Source organism: Hemibagrus wyckioides, linkage group LG21 (assembly GCF_019097595.1).
Source record: "Hemibagrus wyckioides isolate EC202008001 linkage group LG21, SWU_Hwy_1.0, whole genome shotgun sequence".
Taxonomy (NCBI): Eukaryota; Metazoa; Chordata; class Actinopteri; order Siluriformes; family Bagridae; genus Hemibagrus; species Hemibagrus wyckioides.
This window is the reverse complement of record NC_080730.1, coordinates 11,177,284-11,196,787: the sequence shown is the minus strand read 5'-3', so window position 1 is coordinate 11,196,787 and position 19,504 is coordinate 11,177,284. Positions and strand designations below refer to the sequence as shown.

The 19,504-nt window shown below is 38.3% G+C and overlaps 1 protein-coding gene across 2 annotated transcripts in view; it reads left to right on the top strand.

Moving 5' to 3' along the window:
* Positions 1-19,504, top strand: part of fbln2 (fibulin 2) — a 56,282-nt gene that overhangs the window by 14,431 nt on the left and 22,347 nt on the right. For both annotated transcript variants that reach the window (XM_058373680.1, XM_058373679.1), the window contains exons 3-8: positions 5,209-5,323; positions 6,320-6,449; positions 8,477-8,666; positions 14,346-14,555; positions 16,947-17,054; positions 19,182-19,283. In XM_058373680.1, coding sequence (XP_058229663.1) covers positions 5,209-5,323; positions 6,320-6,449; positions 8,477-8,666; positions 14,346-14,555; positions 16,947-17,054; positions 19,182-19,283 — 855 coding nt within the window. The remainder of the gene's footprint in view (positions 1-5,208; positions 5,324-6,319; positions 6,450-8,476; positions 8,667-14,345; positions 14,556-16,946; positions 17,055-19,181; positions 19,284-19,504) is intronic.

Here is a 19,504-nt window from a genome sequence, read left to right as displayed (position 1 = left end):
AATGTTCATTCATCCACATAACTGTTTAACAGCATTCTGTATGTGTTATGTCACAGCAAAACTCCTAAATGTGTGAAAGGCTCAAGAGAATCCACAGGAGACACAAATATCTGAACATCTGTTGGTTGAAGAATCACTCATTCAGTGCAGAGCTTAGGGGACATTGGCTTGAAGAATCCAAAGAGAGGCATTCCAACAGTTTGCACTGATGAAATAAGTCTTGTTTCCTTCACCCACTGGAACAGGCTGTGTGTATTTTGGACTGTTCTAGACAGTTTGTTTTGTGAGTAGGGATGTCAGGCTGCAGAAGCATACCTGCATGCAGTCTGTGGTGAATCACAACATTGTAGTCCAAGGATGACAAAGCCTTTCAAATCCCTCCCTTTGATGACATAAGGAAATAGCAGTGTGCAAAAGGGAAAACCCATATAAAATATGTTCTTTCTGTTGCAGCTGACAGTGTTGTCCTACATTCTGTTTGATTATTGGGCTAGTAGTCATAAAGCTGATTTTATCTCGTGCTCTCACCATCGCGCCATTCTATCTTGGCAGGTAACCAACCCAGCCACTGTGGGGTTAAACTCTCAGTGCTGGTCTCAAGCCTATATAAAAAAGTAGGAGGGTTACATCAGGAAGGGCATCCAGGGTAAAACCTGTGCTAAATCAAAAATGCGGATCGGATGAGCAGCTCAAGGAAAACAACAACAGTCTTGTAGCTGTTTTTATGAGATTTGGCAACCTCTGGTCACAAAATGCAATCACACGTGGTCACTGAAGAACTAGTTGAGACGCATGAAAAGGCCAGGTGTGAATGGCAATCCATCACCACTGACCACTTGTGGGTCGATCACTCAAGGCACATGTTAATACAAGATGGGAGGCTTTCTATCCCACACTCAAGCACGGCTTCATTATTAAGTATTCAGATCGAAATCCAGATTTCTGTGAGCCTGCAATATGACAATATATCTTAAGTGCTACACAGATATAATACAGATGAACTGAAATTAAAATATTACTACTCCACACTAGAGTGATCATGAATATGTCATAATACAGCTGCTTTTTCAGAAAGTTTGCAGTGCTTGTGCTCATGAGCTAAAGAAATGCGCCAGAATTTTTCACCCTAATGTTTATCTTCTACATCTGTACTATTATGTGTAATTATCACAGACATGAATTTTGACATTTCTTTACACTGCACAGAACAGAAGATCAAACTGATTAATGATTAAAGTCTAAGGGCAGTTAAATTCTGCCAATGAATGTTGAAAATCCACCACAATCTAACAATAATTCAAATCTACATCCATTACACTCATTAAACACAACATGAAAGGTCTTGGGAGGTCTTCATGTAATTCAACAAAGTTTGATCAAATCTTAATGCATAGCCATAAATTCTGTTTTCTACAGAATTCTGTCTCCTATCTGTTAAAGCACAAATGCATGTATTTGGAGCTTAGTTTCCATCTAGCTCTGAATAATTTATAAAAGTGTTGAATTCTCTATTCTGACTGGTCAGAAGGTGTTGATTAATTTTCTATAATAGCTTCTGACACTTGCGTTGTCTGTAGTTCAAATCACAGCTATATTAACATGCTTGTTCTAATATGTCATCATTTCATTCTTACACACAATATTGTGTTGGTCCCCCTTTTGCTGCCAAAACAGCCCTGACCCATCATGCACTGTGTATTCCAACACCTTTCTAGTCAGCATTAACTTCTTCAGCAGTTTGAGCAACAGTAGCTCGTCTGTTGGATCAGATCACATGGGCCAGCCTTCACTCCCCACGTGCATCAATGAGCCTTGGCCGTCCATGACCTTGTCGCCGGTTCACCACTGTTCCTTCCTTGGACCACTTTTGATAGATACTGACCACTGCAGACCGGGAACACCCCACAAGAGCTGCAGTTTTGGAGATGCTCTGATCCAGTCGTCTATCCATCACAATTTGGTCCTTGTCAAACTCGCTCAAATCCTTACGCTTGCCCATTTTTCCTGCTTCTAACACACCAACTTTGAGGACAAAATGTTGACTTGCTGCCTAATATATCCCACCCACTAACAGGTGCCATGATGAGGAGATAATCACTTGTTGTGTGTTGTGTGTTATTCACTTCACCTGTCACTGCTCATAATGTTATGCCTGATCCGTGTACAATACACAGACTGAGTGATAGTGTTGTAGCACATATAAGCGGAGTGATACAAACAGTGAAATATAGCTGTGCTGTTGGACTAGACACTTAGAACACTGTTTGACCAATCAAATTAGTGGACCAGAACTAACTGTTGCATAAAGAGTTATTGTGTGAAATTGTTAATATATTAATATATCGTACTTACTATATTACAAATATAAATTATTGTAATATAATAAATTATAACATGGAAGTGTTTCTTTTGCCTTTTTGGAAGGATCTTGCAATGTCTGTGCTTTGTATCAGTCTGCAGCTGCATTTTCCTCTAGTAGAGATAGAGAGTGAAAAATAGATGCTGGTGAGGACATTTCTTATAGCTTCTGAAACATGAAGTAACTTGTACGGTAGACATTTTGCAACATTAAATGTAACTATAAGTGGATAAAAGCATAATATGTTGTTTTGTAATTTATAATAGTTGGCTAAATGGTGTGTGCATGTCAACAATCCTTACAGCACAGCATGCGATTATGATAATTTTGACTTCTTGAGGTCTTTCTCTCTTCTACAAGTATTAAGTATAATATTTTTCTCAGCTACAGCGATTAATAGAAGGCACTTGAAAAAAAATGTCATGTTTTGAGGGTTTTTTTTTTTACAGCCACTGTGGCATGACAAATGCTAAGCCACCTTTAAAGTGCTTTAAATCATTACTCAAGCTCACATGTGGATACTCTTAGATTGAAGTGACTTCTATTTGATATATCTGAAACTGGCATATTCATATACATTTTTTGTTTCAAATATAAAAATTAAGGAACAAGCAGCATTTCTGGAAGAAGAGCATCAATTACACTGCATGGTTACAAAAGATAACAAACAGCAAAACTGGAAGGGCTTGCTCATTTTTTATCTCAAGTCTCATTATGTGCCTTGAGTTTTAGGCTCCTAGACTCCTTCTTTGTCTGCAGACATTCATTCAATTTACAGCTCAAGCTTTAAGAATTATTAGTTTCTTATTAAATATCAGTGGCTCATACTGTAGAGCCGTTTGCCGTTTTTTCTTTTTTTTTCTTTCTTTTTTTGGCTGGCCTGGTTTTCCTTTTAGTTTTAAAGGCACTCTGCCCTCAAAAGGTCCCCATCCAAAGACTCTGACTAACGCATAATTGCTTTTAAAGTACCTTAGAGTCTCAAGGGCCAGGCTACTTTCCTAAAAAAAAAAAAAAAAGCCATTTTGAATGACATGAAAACCAAGAAAACCATGTTTACTTGGCAGTCAAAAATTGCTAATAACTTTTGGTGGTGCTGTTACCTTTTCCAATGCAGTGACTATACACAGATCAACCATAACATTAAACCCACTGAAAGGTGACACGTACATCATTGATTATCTTGTTACAATGACACTGATCAAGTCAAATCAAGTCAAGAAGCTTTTATGGTCATTTCAACCACATATGTACGGTACATAGTAAAATAAAACAACGTTTCTCCACCCTGGTGCTACATAGATAACATACAACATATAATTACAAAACAGAAACAACAACACAGAGCTAGGGACAGAAGTTATATCCCTGGGCTGGGATATACAGTATTAGGCATCAAGTGAACAGTCATTTCTTGATTTCTATGTGTTGAGAACAGGAAAAATGGGAAAGCGCAAGAATCTGAGTGGCTTTGACAAAAATTAGGATGGTTAGATGACTGTCAGAGTATCTCCAAAACAGCAGATCTTGTAGGGTGTTCCCAGTATGCAGTATTTAATGAACAGCCAGTGAACCAGCGATAGGGTCATGGTTACCCCTGGCTCATTGATGCACATGGTGAACGATGGCTAGCCTGTCTATTCTGATCCAACAGAAGAGCAACAAACTGTAATACCCCCTTCATGGCAACAATATTCCCTAATGTCAGTGGCCTATTTTAGGAGGATGATGTGTCCTGTTACACTTGGAAAATTGTTCAGGAATTGAGTAACATAACAAAGAATTAAAGTTGTTGACTCGGCCTCCAAATTCCCATGATCTCAGCATCTGCGGGATGTGCTATAAAAACAAGTTTGATTCATTGAGGCTCCACCTCACATCTTACAGCAACTTACAGGACTTGTTGCTAACCTCTTGGTGCAGATACAACAGAATACCTTCTTGTGGGGTCTTGTGAGGTCCAACTAATCTAAGTTCATATTTACACTGAGTGAATAGCCAATAAGATTAAACATTCAGGATTCCGAAATGTATTGTACATGTGTATAACACACAAAATATCTGAAACTGAGTTTAGGCAAATAGTGGACTATTGGTGGTCTCTGAAGAATTATAGATCCAAAATGCAACAATTTAAGAGAAATAAAGCATAGACTATAAGGAAATAAGGTGTTGCAATAACATGTTAAAAAACATAATTTCTTAGACAGAAAGGATCAGAAAAACTCTTCTTCAACTGTTCTTCAACAATTCTTCTCCTTATACCTATGCCTATTTACAAAAAATACATTTTTACAATGTGTCATCCATGTGCAAAATCCAAGTTTTTGAATTTTTGCTCAATAGGTTTCTCATTCTCCTTTTCTGCAAGCTGCTTTTTTTTCTTTCTTTTTTTTTTTTACTGCAATTAGATTCAATCCATGACGCTTACATAGAGAGAGAAGAATCATTCAAAAAGATTGGTAAATACACACAAGTCATTACCAAATTTTTTTATTTCTTTTTCTGGATTTCATTCGGGTTTAATGACAAGGTTGGACAAGATAGGCTCCAAGAAAATTAAAACCAGTTCGTTTTCTTTTGCTTCTTAATACTTAGGAAGCTTAAAGCTGGGCTGTCAACGTCAGCAACTATTCAGTGATATTGTCATTCAGTATGACTCATGATGCACACACAGCACAACACACTCTCCTCTTCTTTTTTTTTTGCTTCCTTTTCTGGCAGGCTTTCTGGAGATGGCTGCCTGCGTCCAATTCTAAGTTTGTGTTGTACTATATAATTCTGTGAACTTTGTTTGCTGCAGCCTGGTCTTGCAAAAGCTGTTATAAATGAATTGTTTGTGGTGTTGACAGGAATGCCAGCTTTAGTAACACTGGAGACATGCTGTAAAGCTGGGCGGAAATGGGCCTCAGAGAACCAGCACTGCAATCAGCTGGCCCCTGTAATAGAAGAAGACACGGTTTGTGGGTAAGGCTCTCAAACACCTCCACTTTGAGATTGGGAAATAATTTAGTTGGGGGAGTTCAATTTTTAACTAGTAGCAAAGCTTGGTTATGGGTACAGGATTAGTCATTCTATTATGGTCACCTGTGGAGCAGACGCTTTTCTGAGCTTTCAGAGTGAGAGAACTGCTATTGGTCTAATGTAATTTCATTCAAACTGGATGCAGTTTAGTAAATGAAATTGCAGTAATCTATTTTTTCACCAAGGTTTTGTCATATTCAAGAAGAATCAGATGAAATCTGAGGCACTCTTACATATTACACCATAATTTACATGTAGCTTTGAATGAACAGTACATGTATTCAATCTACAGAAATACAGGTTTCACATAAATATTTAGAAATGGCCCATAACCTTCTCTTAGAATTTCATTATGAGTGTGTTTCATTCAAAGGAACAGATTTTCTCTGCTTTTTTCAGTGCAGATGGACATCATGAAAATTCCTGCCAGCAAAGAACAGAGAGTAGAGGTTTAAGTGCTAGTGTAGTGTAACTTGTGCTGGCAAGTTAGAGATTAGGTAAGTGTTCAGACAAGAGCTGGGTCTTTAGCCTTTTTGTGAAGATAAGGGACAGATTCTGCCGTCCAGATTGAGGTTGGAAGTTCAATCCACCACAGAGGGACAATCAGTTTGAAGGCTCCGGAAAGGGACCTCATGCCTCGCTGAGTGACTACTACCAAGCGTCGGTCAATAACTGATTGCAGGTTGTGGGAGGCAACATAAACCTCAAGGAGAGTGTTAAGAGGTTGTTCCAGACAAGGTCTTGCATCAAGGTGAGCATCAAGGCCTTGAATTTGATGCTACAGTTTCAGGAGGCTAGTGGAGGCACATGGAGAGGGATGTGATGTGTTTCCTTTTGGGCTGATTGAACACTATATTGTAGTGCTACATTACACAATAAAGCTATTAGTCAATGTCTGCCATCTGTCATTGTGTGTGTGTGTGTGTGTGTGTGTGTTAGGGCTGTTCAGGAGCAGTGTTGTGCAGGTGCACTGAGAGAGAGCAGGTGTTTAACTGGCATGTACGTTGCCAGAGCAGGTGAGGTGTGTGGAGAAGGTAGCAGCTCACACTGTGGAGAGGATATCCAAAAGGTAAGATATACAAACACTTACATACACATACATACACACACATAATTACATACATAATACACTACGTCCATGGTACACTATATCCATCAGCTCAGGTCAATATAAATCACTTCAAATACACACAACCTGGCTACTAAATGTGGAATCAGACAGCTGATACATCATTATGCATTGCACATTGCATAAAAATAATCTCTGTAAAATAAACAAACTATATGCAGTACACTCATTCATTCAGTACCATTCATAGGGACACTTGTACATCTGCACATTTATGTAGTTATCCAGTCAGCCAGTCATGTTAATGTTTGCATCAGACATCATGATGAATGAAGAAAAAGATTGATCTCTGTGGCTCTGAAACCCAGTTAAATTGGACAGTTGAAGAATGGAAAAAGACCTGGTGATATTTTTTTTAAACTGCTGTCCAGTTTGGATGACTCTGTACCCATTATTGCCTCACAGTCTTGTTCTTGGTTGACAGGAGTGGAACCTGATTAAGTCTTCTGCTGTTGTAGCTCATCCACCTCAAGGTTGAAAGTTTTGTGCATGCTGAGATGCTTTTCTGCTCATCACAGTTGAATGATGAGCACAGTTCTGCTCATCACCAAAGAATGACTATACAGTATGAGTTACTGTCTTGGCAGCTAGAATCAATCTGGACATTTTCCTCTGACTTCTCTCATCAACAAAGAGTGCCCCCACTGAACTGTCACTCACTCAGTGTTTGTTGTTTTTCATACTATTATATTTAAACTCTAAATTTAGAGACAATTTTTTGTCTCTTTTGAGACAACAAAACACATTAGAGACTGTTGTGGGTGAAAATCCCAAGAGATCAGCAATACTCAAACCAGCCTATCTGGCACCAGCAACCCTGCCATGCCTAAAGTCACAGAGATCACACTTTTTTTTCTCATTCTGATGGTTAATGTGAATATTAACTCATGCTCTTGATCTGTGTCTGCATGATTTTATGTGCTGTGCTGCTGACACATGATTGGGTGTTTGGCTAAATGATAAATGAGCAGGTTTACAGGTGTTCATATTGAAATGGACGGTGTGTGTTTACTGTGTTGATGTGAAGTCTGTGGATTTTGGAATATGGCTGTGGGGATTTGTCCAGACACAAGACCATTAGTGAGGTCAGGCACTGATGTCAGATGAGGAGGCCTGGAATGCAGGCGACATTCCAGGTCATCTCAAAGGTGTTCAGCAGGGTTGAGGTCAGGGCTCTGTTCAGGCCAATTCCAACTTTTGCAAACCATGTCTTCATTTGTGCACAGGGCCAATGACATGCTGGAACAGGTTTGGGCTTCTTAGTTCCAGCTAAAGGACATTGTACTACAGCACACAAAGCCATTCGATACAATTGCATGCAATAAGTAAAATTTCAGGCAACATTAAGAGGAAGGCTGATTCCAGTTTTATTCCATAAAGTTCAAACTGTTTATGAAAATGTTTATGATTGAAGGCAAATGTGGATTTGTTTTACTACTTTGAATGTGTTTACAGTGGCTACACTTTGAATTTGAAAAGACTCATTCCTAAAACAGGCTGAGTTCAATCTGAGCATCAGGGATAATGAAAACATTATTTATAGATGGCAATATTTCACTGACCCTTGATACTGCTTGTATAAGGAATAGCACAGAGCAATATGTTCTAAAAGCATTTGATTATGACATGCTTGAGTGGCTTCCTGTATAAATGAGTAACATGATAGCAGTGCAGTATGCTCCTGCGCTTACATATTTTACAGATCCTCAATATAGGGTTTTGCTCCCATGAGTCAAGCTCTAGAGCAAAACACTGCCCATTTGGTCATAACAGCAAATCTGTTGTTCCTGATGAAAACATAGGCCTGTCTGATCTTTGAACTTTCCTCAATCCCACCTGAATGAAGGAATGTAATGTGATCTTAATGGACTGTTGATCCCAACATACTCTTTTTTCTTTCACAGTCAGACCAGGCGGAAAATTGTGTATGTTGTGTGACTCTGTGGTGTGTGTTTCTTTTTGAGTAGGAGTGTTGCAGCTGCTGTGCACTTGGTTTGCGTCTACGACGTGAGGGAAAGAGCTGTAACGCACATCAACACTTTATCTACCCTTGTGCACACATTTTCCTCACCTGCTGTAAGGAAGAAGATGAAGGACATAGCACACCTGTACTAAAGAGAAAGGAGAGACCTAGACCTACCACCCTACCTAAAAAAGGTGCCAGAACAAACACTCACACACACACATACACTCACACACACACACAAGCTATTGAAACAGCTGTCAATTTTCTGACCTTCATTACTGAATCTTTGTATGAGAGGTTTGGTGAGTCATAATTGTTCATAAGCAGAATTTTCCCCTTGTTTTCATTCAATTGCTATTGTGTGGCCAGAGAAAACTGTGGCCCTGATGTGGGTGAAGCTGTGCAACAGAAGATGTGACATTCAAAATCTGTGGGAGCAGTGGTATTTTCATACCCATTCAAATCGAATCCAATTCCCTTTTACTTGTATAGCACTTTTAAAAATAGCCATAGTCACAAAGCAGCTGTACAGAAATCTGGATGTAGATTTTGATCTCTAATGAGCAAGCCAGAGGCAACAGTGGGAATGAAAAACTCCCTAAGATGACATGAGTGAGAACTAGAGTCAAAAGAGAGCTTATCCTTAGGATAGTGGGATTATAAATCAGTACAATATAGTGAAACAGTACTTAGTATTTAATTAAGCATATTGTATTGTGCATAGGAGTGCTTGGATGAGTATAGCGCAGTCTTCATGATCACAGCATACAGTTCTTAGCTACAAGCAGCAGCAGTTAGCCGCTTAGCATAGCTACAAATCTGTAACATACAGGTGAGATTTTCTCTTATTGCCAGTGTACTGGCTGTGCCATTGATCACATAATTGTAACAAATATATCTCTGCGACACTTAGAGTATGATCTTGGTGCCCACTATGATGCCCACAGGGACGATAGTTTTGATTCATTTTTATTTGTATAGTGCTTTAAACAATGGACAGTGTCACAGAGTAGCTTTACAGAAATATATAAAACTTATAAGTACAGGATATAGCCAGAAAAGAGGGCAAGAAAAACCTCCATGAGATGATATGAAGCAGAACCCTTGAGAGTCTCAAAATGATACATGCCAGTGCGGTTATATAGAATATCCCTTTTACAACTGTTAGTATAAGGCCAAAAAAGTGCAATTTTGTAACCAGGAAATTCTTTCTAGTTTTAACACGAAGTTTTGGTGAAGTTATGAACTGTTCACTGACAAAGACTTGAGTGTAAAACTGTTTGTGGCAATTGCAGTCCTAACGATTGCATTCATAACATCGTAAGCCACTATAGGAAAACTTCATAGTAAGTTTGCTCTAAAGCCATCTTCATGCTTACTAAGTGGTACCATCCACAGTAATCTCATGTATCTTTAGGCTGTCCATGTGGTGCCTCAGTTAAAATCTGTACATTCTGCTGCCAATGCCTGATTCAAGTAGAACCAGATTTTCTTTTCATTTCATATTCCGAATGGAGATAAGGTTTAGAGTGCATGTCACATGTCTCAGTCATGGTGAAAGAGCAGAGCTCTGATGGATAGCAGAAAGACAACTCTAAACTGATTCGTCAGTTGTCACGTTACCATTCAGAATAGTGCATGAAGCTGCCAGTGAGCTCAGCTGAATCAGTGGCAGATGGCCGAGCAGCCTGCACTAGCAAACGTTCTCCCTGCAGCCAATTTATTCCAGTGACATTTTGTCAGGAAATACGTACATGAACACATCATTTTTTTTAAACCAGTGAGATTTGCCAAACATTCTAAACAGAGCCTCTGTACTCTGGCCAGTTGGTTTATGGATTCTGTCTTCTGTCAAATGGTGACTTAAGGATTTTTCCTGACCGACTGCTATCCTAGATACCGTATTCCACCGACCCTATCTTTCAGGTTTCAAGATCAAGTTACAGAGTGTGACTGTTCTGGCTGACTGAATGTCAATCTGCACTGCTTGATCATGTGGCTTGATGCTTGAGCACAGGTCTGACCCACTTTTGCATCCATCTCAAGCAACTGTCAGTCTGCCAGTATCCTTGGAGCTACAAAGAAAACCTAGACCTGACCTTTTTATTCCAAAGTACATACTTTTAGGCTTTTCTCCAACTGAATACACCAGCTATTATTCTGCCGCTCACTGATATTCTGTAGCTGACCTTAACCTCCATGTTATCTTCTTTACTCTTTAATTTTATTTGCAACACAATGAACACATAAGGAATAAACATGACGGGGTGTGTTGTTATTGGGAAATGGGGTAGTGTGATGTGGTAGCCTTGGGACTTACTGTTACCTCCCCATAGTTCATTATTAAAAAGTGTTTTATTCCCCTTGTGGCACAGCAATTTGCCAAAATATTCCAATTTTTTTAGTTATTATTAAACAGCATCAGACTTTTAAATTCATTTTTAGCCTCAATTTTTTAATTAATAAGGCAAAACAAATTGCAGCTTGTCATGTTACTGAGATAAAATAAAATGCAAAGTTCTCTGTCCTGAAGACTTTATGGGTTGTACTTTCTATGCACTGTTACAAAATACTGAATCTGTATACTGTTTCAACAAATGTTTTCTTGCAGAAAGCTTAACCAAATCATAAAATAGAATTTTTTGTTTGTCAAGGAAATACAACGAAAACCATTATGTGAACAAATGCATCAATATTAATGCCTCGCATACTAAACAGAACCTCTGTACTCTGGTCAATTTGCTTTGGTAGGGCAGTTGTGATGTATACATTAGTAACGGATGTTGACTTTTGAACATTACAAGAAATTTAATTATGAGATTTAGTCAATATGTTCAGAATTGCTTTTGTTTCCCCCTTTATTTCACAAAACTACTGATGATGGCCTGCTAAAAATACTTATTAACCTGGAGGCAAGCTGCAAAGGTGCCTTTTTTCCTTCATTTCCTAATAATAGGAGTGTAGCACAATCTGCATGAACATATACTCTATCCTTAAGGAGTTAAGTGCTAGAAAAACAGTCAAGAGGTAATTATATCCGTGAGGGATGTCTTCTCATCCCCACTGCCTTCTCACACCAGGCAAACTATGATTAATTATAGCGGAAACATTTAATCTCTCACCATGACGCATTTACATTCAGGTAATGACTGTGAGGAATATTTACTTTAAACTGCTATGCCATGCAACACGAGACCACGCTTGTTTGTTATGCTCAGTGCTAATGGAGTGAGTAGAGCTTTGCCAGACTCATGTGCAGCATCAGCTGGGTGTTCTTTAGCTCCATCTATATTTCTATTAGCACCAAGGTAATATGTATGCAGAGCAAGGCCATCATGATTGGCAGGAACTGAGAGTAGAGGTGTGGCATTGACAGCTGTTGGAGGCGGGGCTGCAGATGTTGAGTGGCAAGGTTGCGCTTAATGAGGGTCTGGCATATAAAGCACCTTAATTAGCACATGCCAGTTCTGTCTGATGGCTGGCAGTGTGTCCTTCAGAAAATGGGGTTTGTGTTCATTAGTCTGGTTATTTTAGAGCTAATGTGTCAGGCAAGAGGCCAGCGGATACACAATAGTCAGTCATAAATGTCTAAGGCTGCATGCAAGGCTGTTTTTGTGCTGTGAGATTATTTACAGCGGTGCTCAATCATTTCTATTTGACATCTTATTACATCTTATGCTATCTAATATCTAATATGTTCTGCACAGACACACAGTCCCGCCTGACAGTATTGGAAAGGCAAGGCAATAAATTTGTTTTTGCTATACACTGAAGACATTTGGTTTTGAGAATTTCAGCCTTATTTCCTAAATCATGAACAAATCTAGAACAGCTTAGAACATGGCACCTTTTGTTTGAATCCACCCATTTTTCATGTGATAAAATACATTGGAACATGTGACTGACAGCTGTTTCTTGTTGCTCAAGTGTGCCCTGTTAGACTGATTGTTTAAACAATTAATATCTTTTGGTTTGGGCCCTGTGAAGACTGCATGAGACATTGCATAAGCAATTAGGCATTGTCAATACAACAATTTGGCAATCTCCTGAAAACAAGAAATAAACCACTGTTTTACCAGAAATCGAACAGGTCAGCCAAGGAAAACAACAGCAATTGGTAAGAGCTGTGAAGAAAAAAAAAGAGCCAGTTACCAGTCACCAACAAGCTGCACTAGGCAGGGATGAAAGACTTTGAGAGCAAAAATATAGGGGCCATACCACAAGATGCAAACCACTCATCTGCTATAAGAATCAGAAACCCAGATTGGAATTAGCAAAGAAATACAGAGATGAGCCACAAAACTTCTGCAACCAACATTAACCTCTACCGAAGTGATGAAAATTTGGACAAAGAAAAGATCTGCTTATAATCCAAAACAACTCATGACAGTAGTAGAAGAATGAACTACAGAAACATTCTGTCTGTCAATTTAGAGAGAAATGCAGCCAATCTAATTGAGAAGAACTTCATCATGCAGTAAGACAATGCACACACTGTAAAACACACTGCCACACAACAGAGGACTTTATTAAGAGAAAAAGAATGGAAGGTTTTAGACTGACCACCATCATCAGACCTTAACCCAGTTCAGCAGCATTTCCCTACCTGGAGAGGATAATGAAGGGAGAAACATGCAGTTATTTCAACAAAATTATATGAAGTCAAATATTAAACTTTTGAACTATTGAACTGTTTTAATCAGAGGCCAGAAAATGGAATTTGCACTTGTTTTAGGGGTGTCCATGTGCAGCTTTAAAGTTATGTGCTCGTTCCACTCCACAGTTGTGGTTAATGTCTCATATGAAAGTAGACACTCATGGATTTAACATTTTGCAGTTTCCCTAAATTATTAGATTTATTTTATTATGGCAGTTGTATACAATGCTTTACTTTAAAAGCTTTAGTTGTGCTATCAATTTTATCTCTTTCCCAGTTTCATTGTGGTCAGGCCTAGCAACGGACTCACATCTCTCCCCTTTCCCATCACGCTGTGATACAATACACACAGAAGCCCAACAGTGTCCTGACTAATCTTATAAGAAACTCCCAGCAATAAATGAAGGCATTTGTTTATACTGATTGAAACTGTCCAATAATTAGATTCCCATTCTGCCAGCAGAATCTTATAGATCACGTCATCAACTGAAAATACTGTCCATGGTTCAGTGACTCTAGTTTTCTAAATTTGATCCATTTCAACATTTGTAGTAGAGTATCTGTTGCAGTTTTTTTTTCAATCATGTGCATTTATGTAAATTGTCTTATTTATAGGTGTGAACTTATAGCTAACAGTTAAGAATGGAAAGAATGTTGTTGCCATTTAGTGATGCTAGTTGCTTATCTGGTTCTTTATAATCAAGGAATTTTTTGTAACCTAACTTAAATGATCTTAATACCTTTTATAGATTGTTTTCATTCTTCAACTATTTTGCATGACAAATTTATAAATTAGAAGAGGCTTAAAATAGGAGCATATGTTATTTAGACTTTTCCATCTGCTACCAGGTAGTTTCTGTCTATGTCACCATTGATACTAATATGGTAGGGTAAATATTAATGTTGCTAAATTTGCGTACTGGTTTTATTTACACAGTGATACTCTTAGCCAGATTAATAGCAGAAGCTAGCGTAATAATATAATCAGCCTACTAATAACTGTCTCTTAGTCAAATAACTTGTGCTGGAAATAAACTAATAAACTTTCGATAATAAATCTTAAGCTTAAAGCACAATACTGAAGATATACACGTGTGTGTGTGTGTGTTCTGTTGTACATGTTCAGTGCTAATTTGACACAAGCTCAAACAGACTATAAAAATTCACGATTTGGAAGTGCAAGTTGTTTGTATATTCATCTTTCTCCCCTCAGTGGCTGACAGACCATTCCCTAAGCAGTCTCTATCCATCGCGGAGTCAGAGCATGTATCTAACACTGTGGAGAACCTGGAGGATGTAGATGAGTGTGAGAGATTTGAGGGAAAGCGCTGCCATCACATCTGCATCAACACTTTGGGATCCTACAAATGCAAATGCCACCCAGGATATACGCTGATGCAGGATGGACACACTTGCGCAATCGGTATGTGAATGTTCAGACATGAGGTTTAGATCCAGGTCACTGAATTGCTTAGTAGTAGTTATTTGGGGTTTCAAGCCAATTTCACCTCCAGAGTGAAAACATTCTTGACACTGACCTTATACTAAAATACATATACTAAAATGTTTTCTTTTCCACCAAAGTCAAATCTGTTTTACTAATTTGCTAATTAGAAAATAAGTGTATTTACATTTTAGTGATCAGTCATTAAGTTACTTTCAGGTCATTTTGTATTGAAGCTGACAAAATGTGAATTAAATGCATTTAAATGATACACATCACTTTGTTTTTATGTTGTTTATTTTTTCAATTTAGATTTTTGTGTTTCGTACTTACTATTCAAAAAAATAAATAGTTGCATTCAAAAAAGTAACATTTTAATTTAACAGTGTACATGGTATTTTAGTCTTTTTAACTCTCTAGTACACCCCACTAGATTATTAAGCAATAAGCATGGACAAATTTTCATCTAACTCTGCTAAATATACTAGCATTGTGTCTCAGATCACATACTTATGTACTATTCTGTACTATTATTGAGTTCTAATGCATAATTACGATTAGTGCCTTTATTTTAAATCCTCATGTAGTCTTCAAACCTACCAAAATGTCTTACCAAATACAAGTTTTCTGGATTTTCTACTCAAATTTTTTAATGTAAGGTCAGAGTTTTAGATTTAAGACACAGCTCATGACTGCAGTCTGTTCAACATCGCTGTGCATAATATTCGACTTGGAAACCTGACAAATGTCACATTTAATCGACCAGATGTACATAAAGTATGCAGATGAGTGTGTGAACAATGGCACTTGTGTTGCTGATGCTTCTGCTCAAGCATCCAAAGCCATGTGTCAACTATAAACCAGACCCCTCTGCATCGACACTGCACTACACCATCCAGTGTGATATATTTTCCTATAACTACAAACTCTGTAGTGTTTTATTCCTTACGTATAGTTGTTGTGACAAGTTAGATGTGACACTGGAAAGAGATACGCCCTTTCAATTACAATTGACTTTTTGAAAACCTGTATCAAGACATGGTCAATGCGGCAAATATTCCTTTGGTCACTTATGGTACACATTGTCTGTTGCTGCCATGATTTTTGTGAGCTACACATGCTACTCATGAAAGACCAGTGATCCTGACCTCTTCTGCTCCCCGGACCTGCCTGATCCATCTGGGAGTCTCATCACTTTGAGGATGCTGCTGAGGATGTCCCACATGATCAGAAGATACATGGGATTGCTCTGGATAGTAGCAATTAGAAACCATGAAGATGGCTTTAGGCTGAATTTGCAAACAATATCCACTGTTAAAAGCACTATATAAATAGAATAGAATTGAATGATAAAATCACATATCTGTAAAACATTTAGGATGGTCAAAGCTTGAGGTCACATGATGCCTATTTGGGGTCATGGGTCAAATTTGGAAACCCCTAATAAATATAAGTAGTAACATCAGGGAATAAGCCATCATGTAATCTTCAGTATTATATGACAAGTCACCTTGATGTACTCCTTCTAGACACACTCCAGTGTGCATATCCTTGATTACTGTCAAATAGGATTACAGGCATGGTTTAAGTGGCATTTTCTTTCAAGTAATAATTGGATCTGTCGCCGTCATATACATATGACAGAAGGAGACCCTCCAGGTTAACCGCTGTATTCGTGATCCAGGTGAAAGCAGGTGAAAATACACCACTTGCATTGAGAACAGTGCATTGTCTTTGTAGTTTTATATTGTGCTTTTATGGATCAGATTCAGCTGTGAAGCATTGAGAGGGTTCAGCTCACCTCATGTAATACTCTGAATGCCTGAGGGAGGTGATCTGTTTCACATGCATGCCTACACGTTGATGAAATGGCTAGACCAAATGCTTTCAAGGAGCATAATTGACTGTGATTGTTATATGAACAGCTTGCTGGTAATGTTTTTCATTTCATTTTATTTCTCAAGGACTGGATCAAATTTTGGTTTGATTTTAGATATGAATTTGTCATTGCTTATGATGCTCAGTAAGATGCGTTTGCAGCTAAACACAATGATTGTCCTCCTGCCTCTGTTCTAGGAGATTAAAACCTTGACCTCATGCTCATTATGACACACACAGATTGCGAGTGATAAAGTGGGTGAACTGTACTACCTTGTCCACTGACTGCTGTTTGTCCTTATTTGTCCCTGTTCCCCTGGCAGTAAGGATAAAAATGACCATTGTCTATGTGTGATGAAGTTATCATAAATTGTCAGGGTTGGTTTGCGTCACTGGTGATGTGAAAGCATGTTGGAGGAACAATTTCCCAAATTATAATAATCAGCCCAGTTCTGTTGTGGCATTTTCCCTCATTCATTTTTCATTTTTCAGAGAATGCAGAGGAAGACAACAGAGTTACAGAGGAAGACAATGTGTTTACTTTGGCCACACCGCCTCAAGAGACCACCCAGATCTCCGCCGTACAAAATCCATGTGAAGGTATGATGATGCAACATTGTTTCTTATTTACAGACAAGTGACAAATGAAAAAGTTGAATAAATGAGAAGAAGCATAATAAGTGCAGATGTTTCTGTGTATAAAATGCTGAGCAGGCCCAATTGTTCTTATTTTTATATCAAAATGTCAAGAGGAAAAGATTGAAGATCTGACTTTGGAAGAATGTTCATTATTGGGATCCGATTGGCAGAGGCTTCAGTCATAAAGCTTGCTTAAGTGACTAGATCTAAGGGAAAAACAGTAAAGCAATAAAAAGTTATATGTAAGGAAAAAAGAGCAACTGTTCTTGAGGTGAAAGGTGTTCCATCTTTTACGATTTTAGAGATTTGTACAATTTGAGTCAAGCCATAGCTTGTTCTGGCAGCGTTTGGTGGCCCAACACTACTACGACCCTTTATGTTGTTGTTTTTTCCCCCATGTTGTCTGTATGCACACACTTTATACATTACTCTCCTAATGTATTTTACTCTCATGATTCAGAAAACATGACACAGTCCTTTGTTCTTTTGTTATTGCAAACTGGAAAGTATTGTAATATTAATTTAGTTATATTCATGCCACAGTCCCCTACCACAACACACCTAATGTGTAACAGGCTTTCACAGCACATGCTCTATGTCGTAGTATGACAGTCTTCTAGGTGGTTTTCCTCTTCCTGACCCAAATCACATTCCTGAGGTCTGTACCAGCATCTCCTAAACCCCCCACGAGCAGCAATCTTGGCTTTTACCAGCACAAAGCTCTGTGTATTCCCAACATCAACATGAGGCATCTGTAACCCCTGCATTTCCCAGCAACCACCACCAAACCAACCACATACCCACCCCAGAACATTCATTCATCTTTAGAAGGATCAAGCTTCAGAATGCGAGGCTCTGTATCCATTTTGCCATCCATCTTCATGTCCACAATGTCCTCTGTCCATGGCTAAAATGCATTATTGTGTCTTATTGTCTTAATGTAATTCTCTAGTTCATATGAAAAAGGATTTCAAATCTTATTTTGTTCATATTTCCTTCATCTATTATCAGCTGTGGATAACTATTATAGCCATATATAGCTATTCATACAGGTCATACATTATATTCATACATTCTTACAGGTAAGACATAATATAGTAACTATAATAGAATAATTATAATAATTATAATGAATATGCTGTATATATTGGATATAAGTTACAATTGTATTGCATTAAAAGGTGGCCTAGGTCATCAGGATGTTTGGGGTTAATAGCTGTATTACGTCCCAAAAGGTATATTTGCCAGTGACCACACTTGGATATTCTGAAGCTTATATGAAATATTGGCTAAAAAACCTATATCAGTTTTACCTTTATTTTATTATTCCTCTGTGTTTGCTTGGAATAGCTTTCATTTTGTTATACGCTTGACATAATGCAAATTATTTTTTTACTCATCATGGAGCTGCCAGATATGTTTCAGTCAGGGACAGAAGGAAATAGCAAATCAGCATATATCTTTCACTCACTCCATCCATAATATGTATAATTTCCATTAGACAAGCATCTTCCTGAAGCCCAGGTGCTATTTGGTTTAATGTACATCTGGTTAAAAGAGCAATAGCTGCTGTTCAAAGGCCTGAAAGTTTAATGGGTGTGTATGTCATGTCTGCGGCTGAGCAGGGTCTCCAGCGGCCCAGGCTGTCTCTCTTAATCCTGCTCCCACCCCCATCTGGCCAACACATCATCTCCTTAAACCCAAACCAGCCTCCTCTATGCCATCCAAGACTATGCTTTATGAAATAAATGATTGTCAGTATTGGTACTGTTTTTTTTCCAAGTTGGGCTTGTGAGTCATTTTTTTCCCCTTTTTCAATTTATTTAGTGCTCATGTAGTCTGTGAAGGCATTTGGGGATTTTTTTCTGAAGCACCATGGCAACGTCCTATTAAATTAATGTTCTGATAACATAAGGAAATACCATTACAACAATAAAACACTACTAAATAATGGTTTTACTCCATTACTCCATCCTTTATTTACACTTAGCAACTTATTCTGGTTTTCTGATTACCCTGATTCTGACTATTTTTCTCTCTGCCATTTAGCTAAAGTTTAAAATAATCAGTGCTGTTTGTTTTTTGTAGGTAATGGCCCATGTACTCAGCACTGCTCTGCTGTGGAAGGACTGGCCCGCTGCTCCTGTTTCCCAGGATTCTCATTGATGTCTGATGGACGGACATGTGAAGGTAAACTGGCACAAATGTATCTGCTTGCTGTGTGATTCCAGTAGAGTAGAAACTGAAATATACGTACACATGTTCAGTGAACTGTAACCTAGTATGCCACCCAACACAGATAAATGTGCTCTATTAGTCCAGTGATGACTCATCCTTTCTAGGCCGCATTTTTATTGGAGGCAGTTCATCATTAAGGAGCAGAACATTTCAGCGTAGAGGCGCTTCATAAC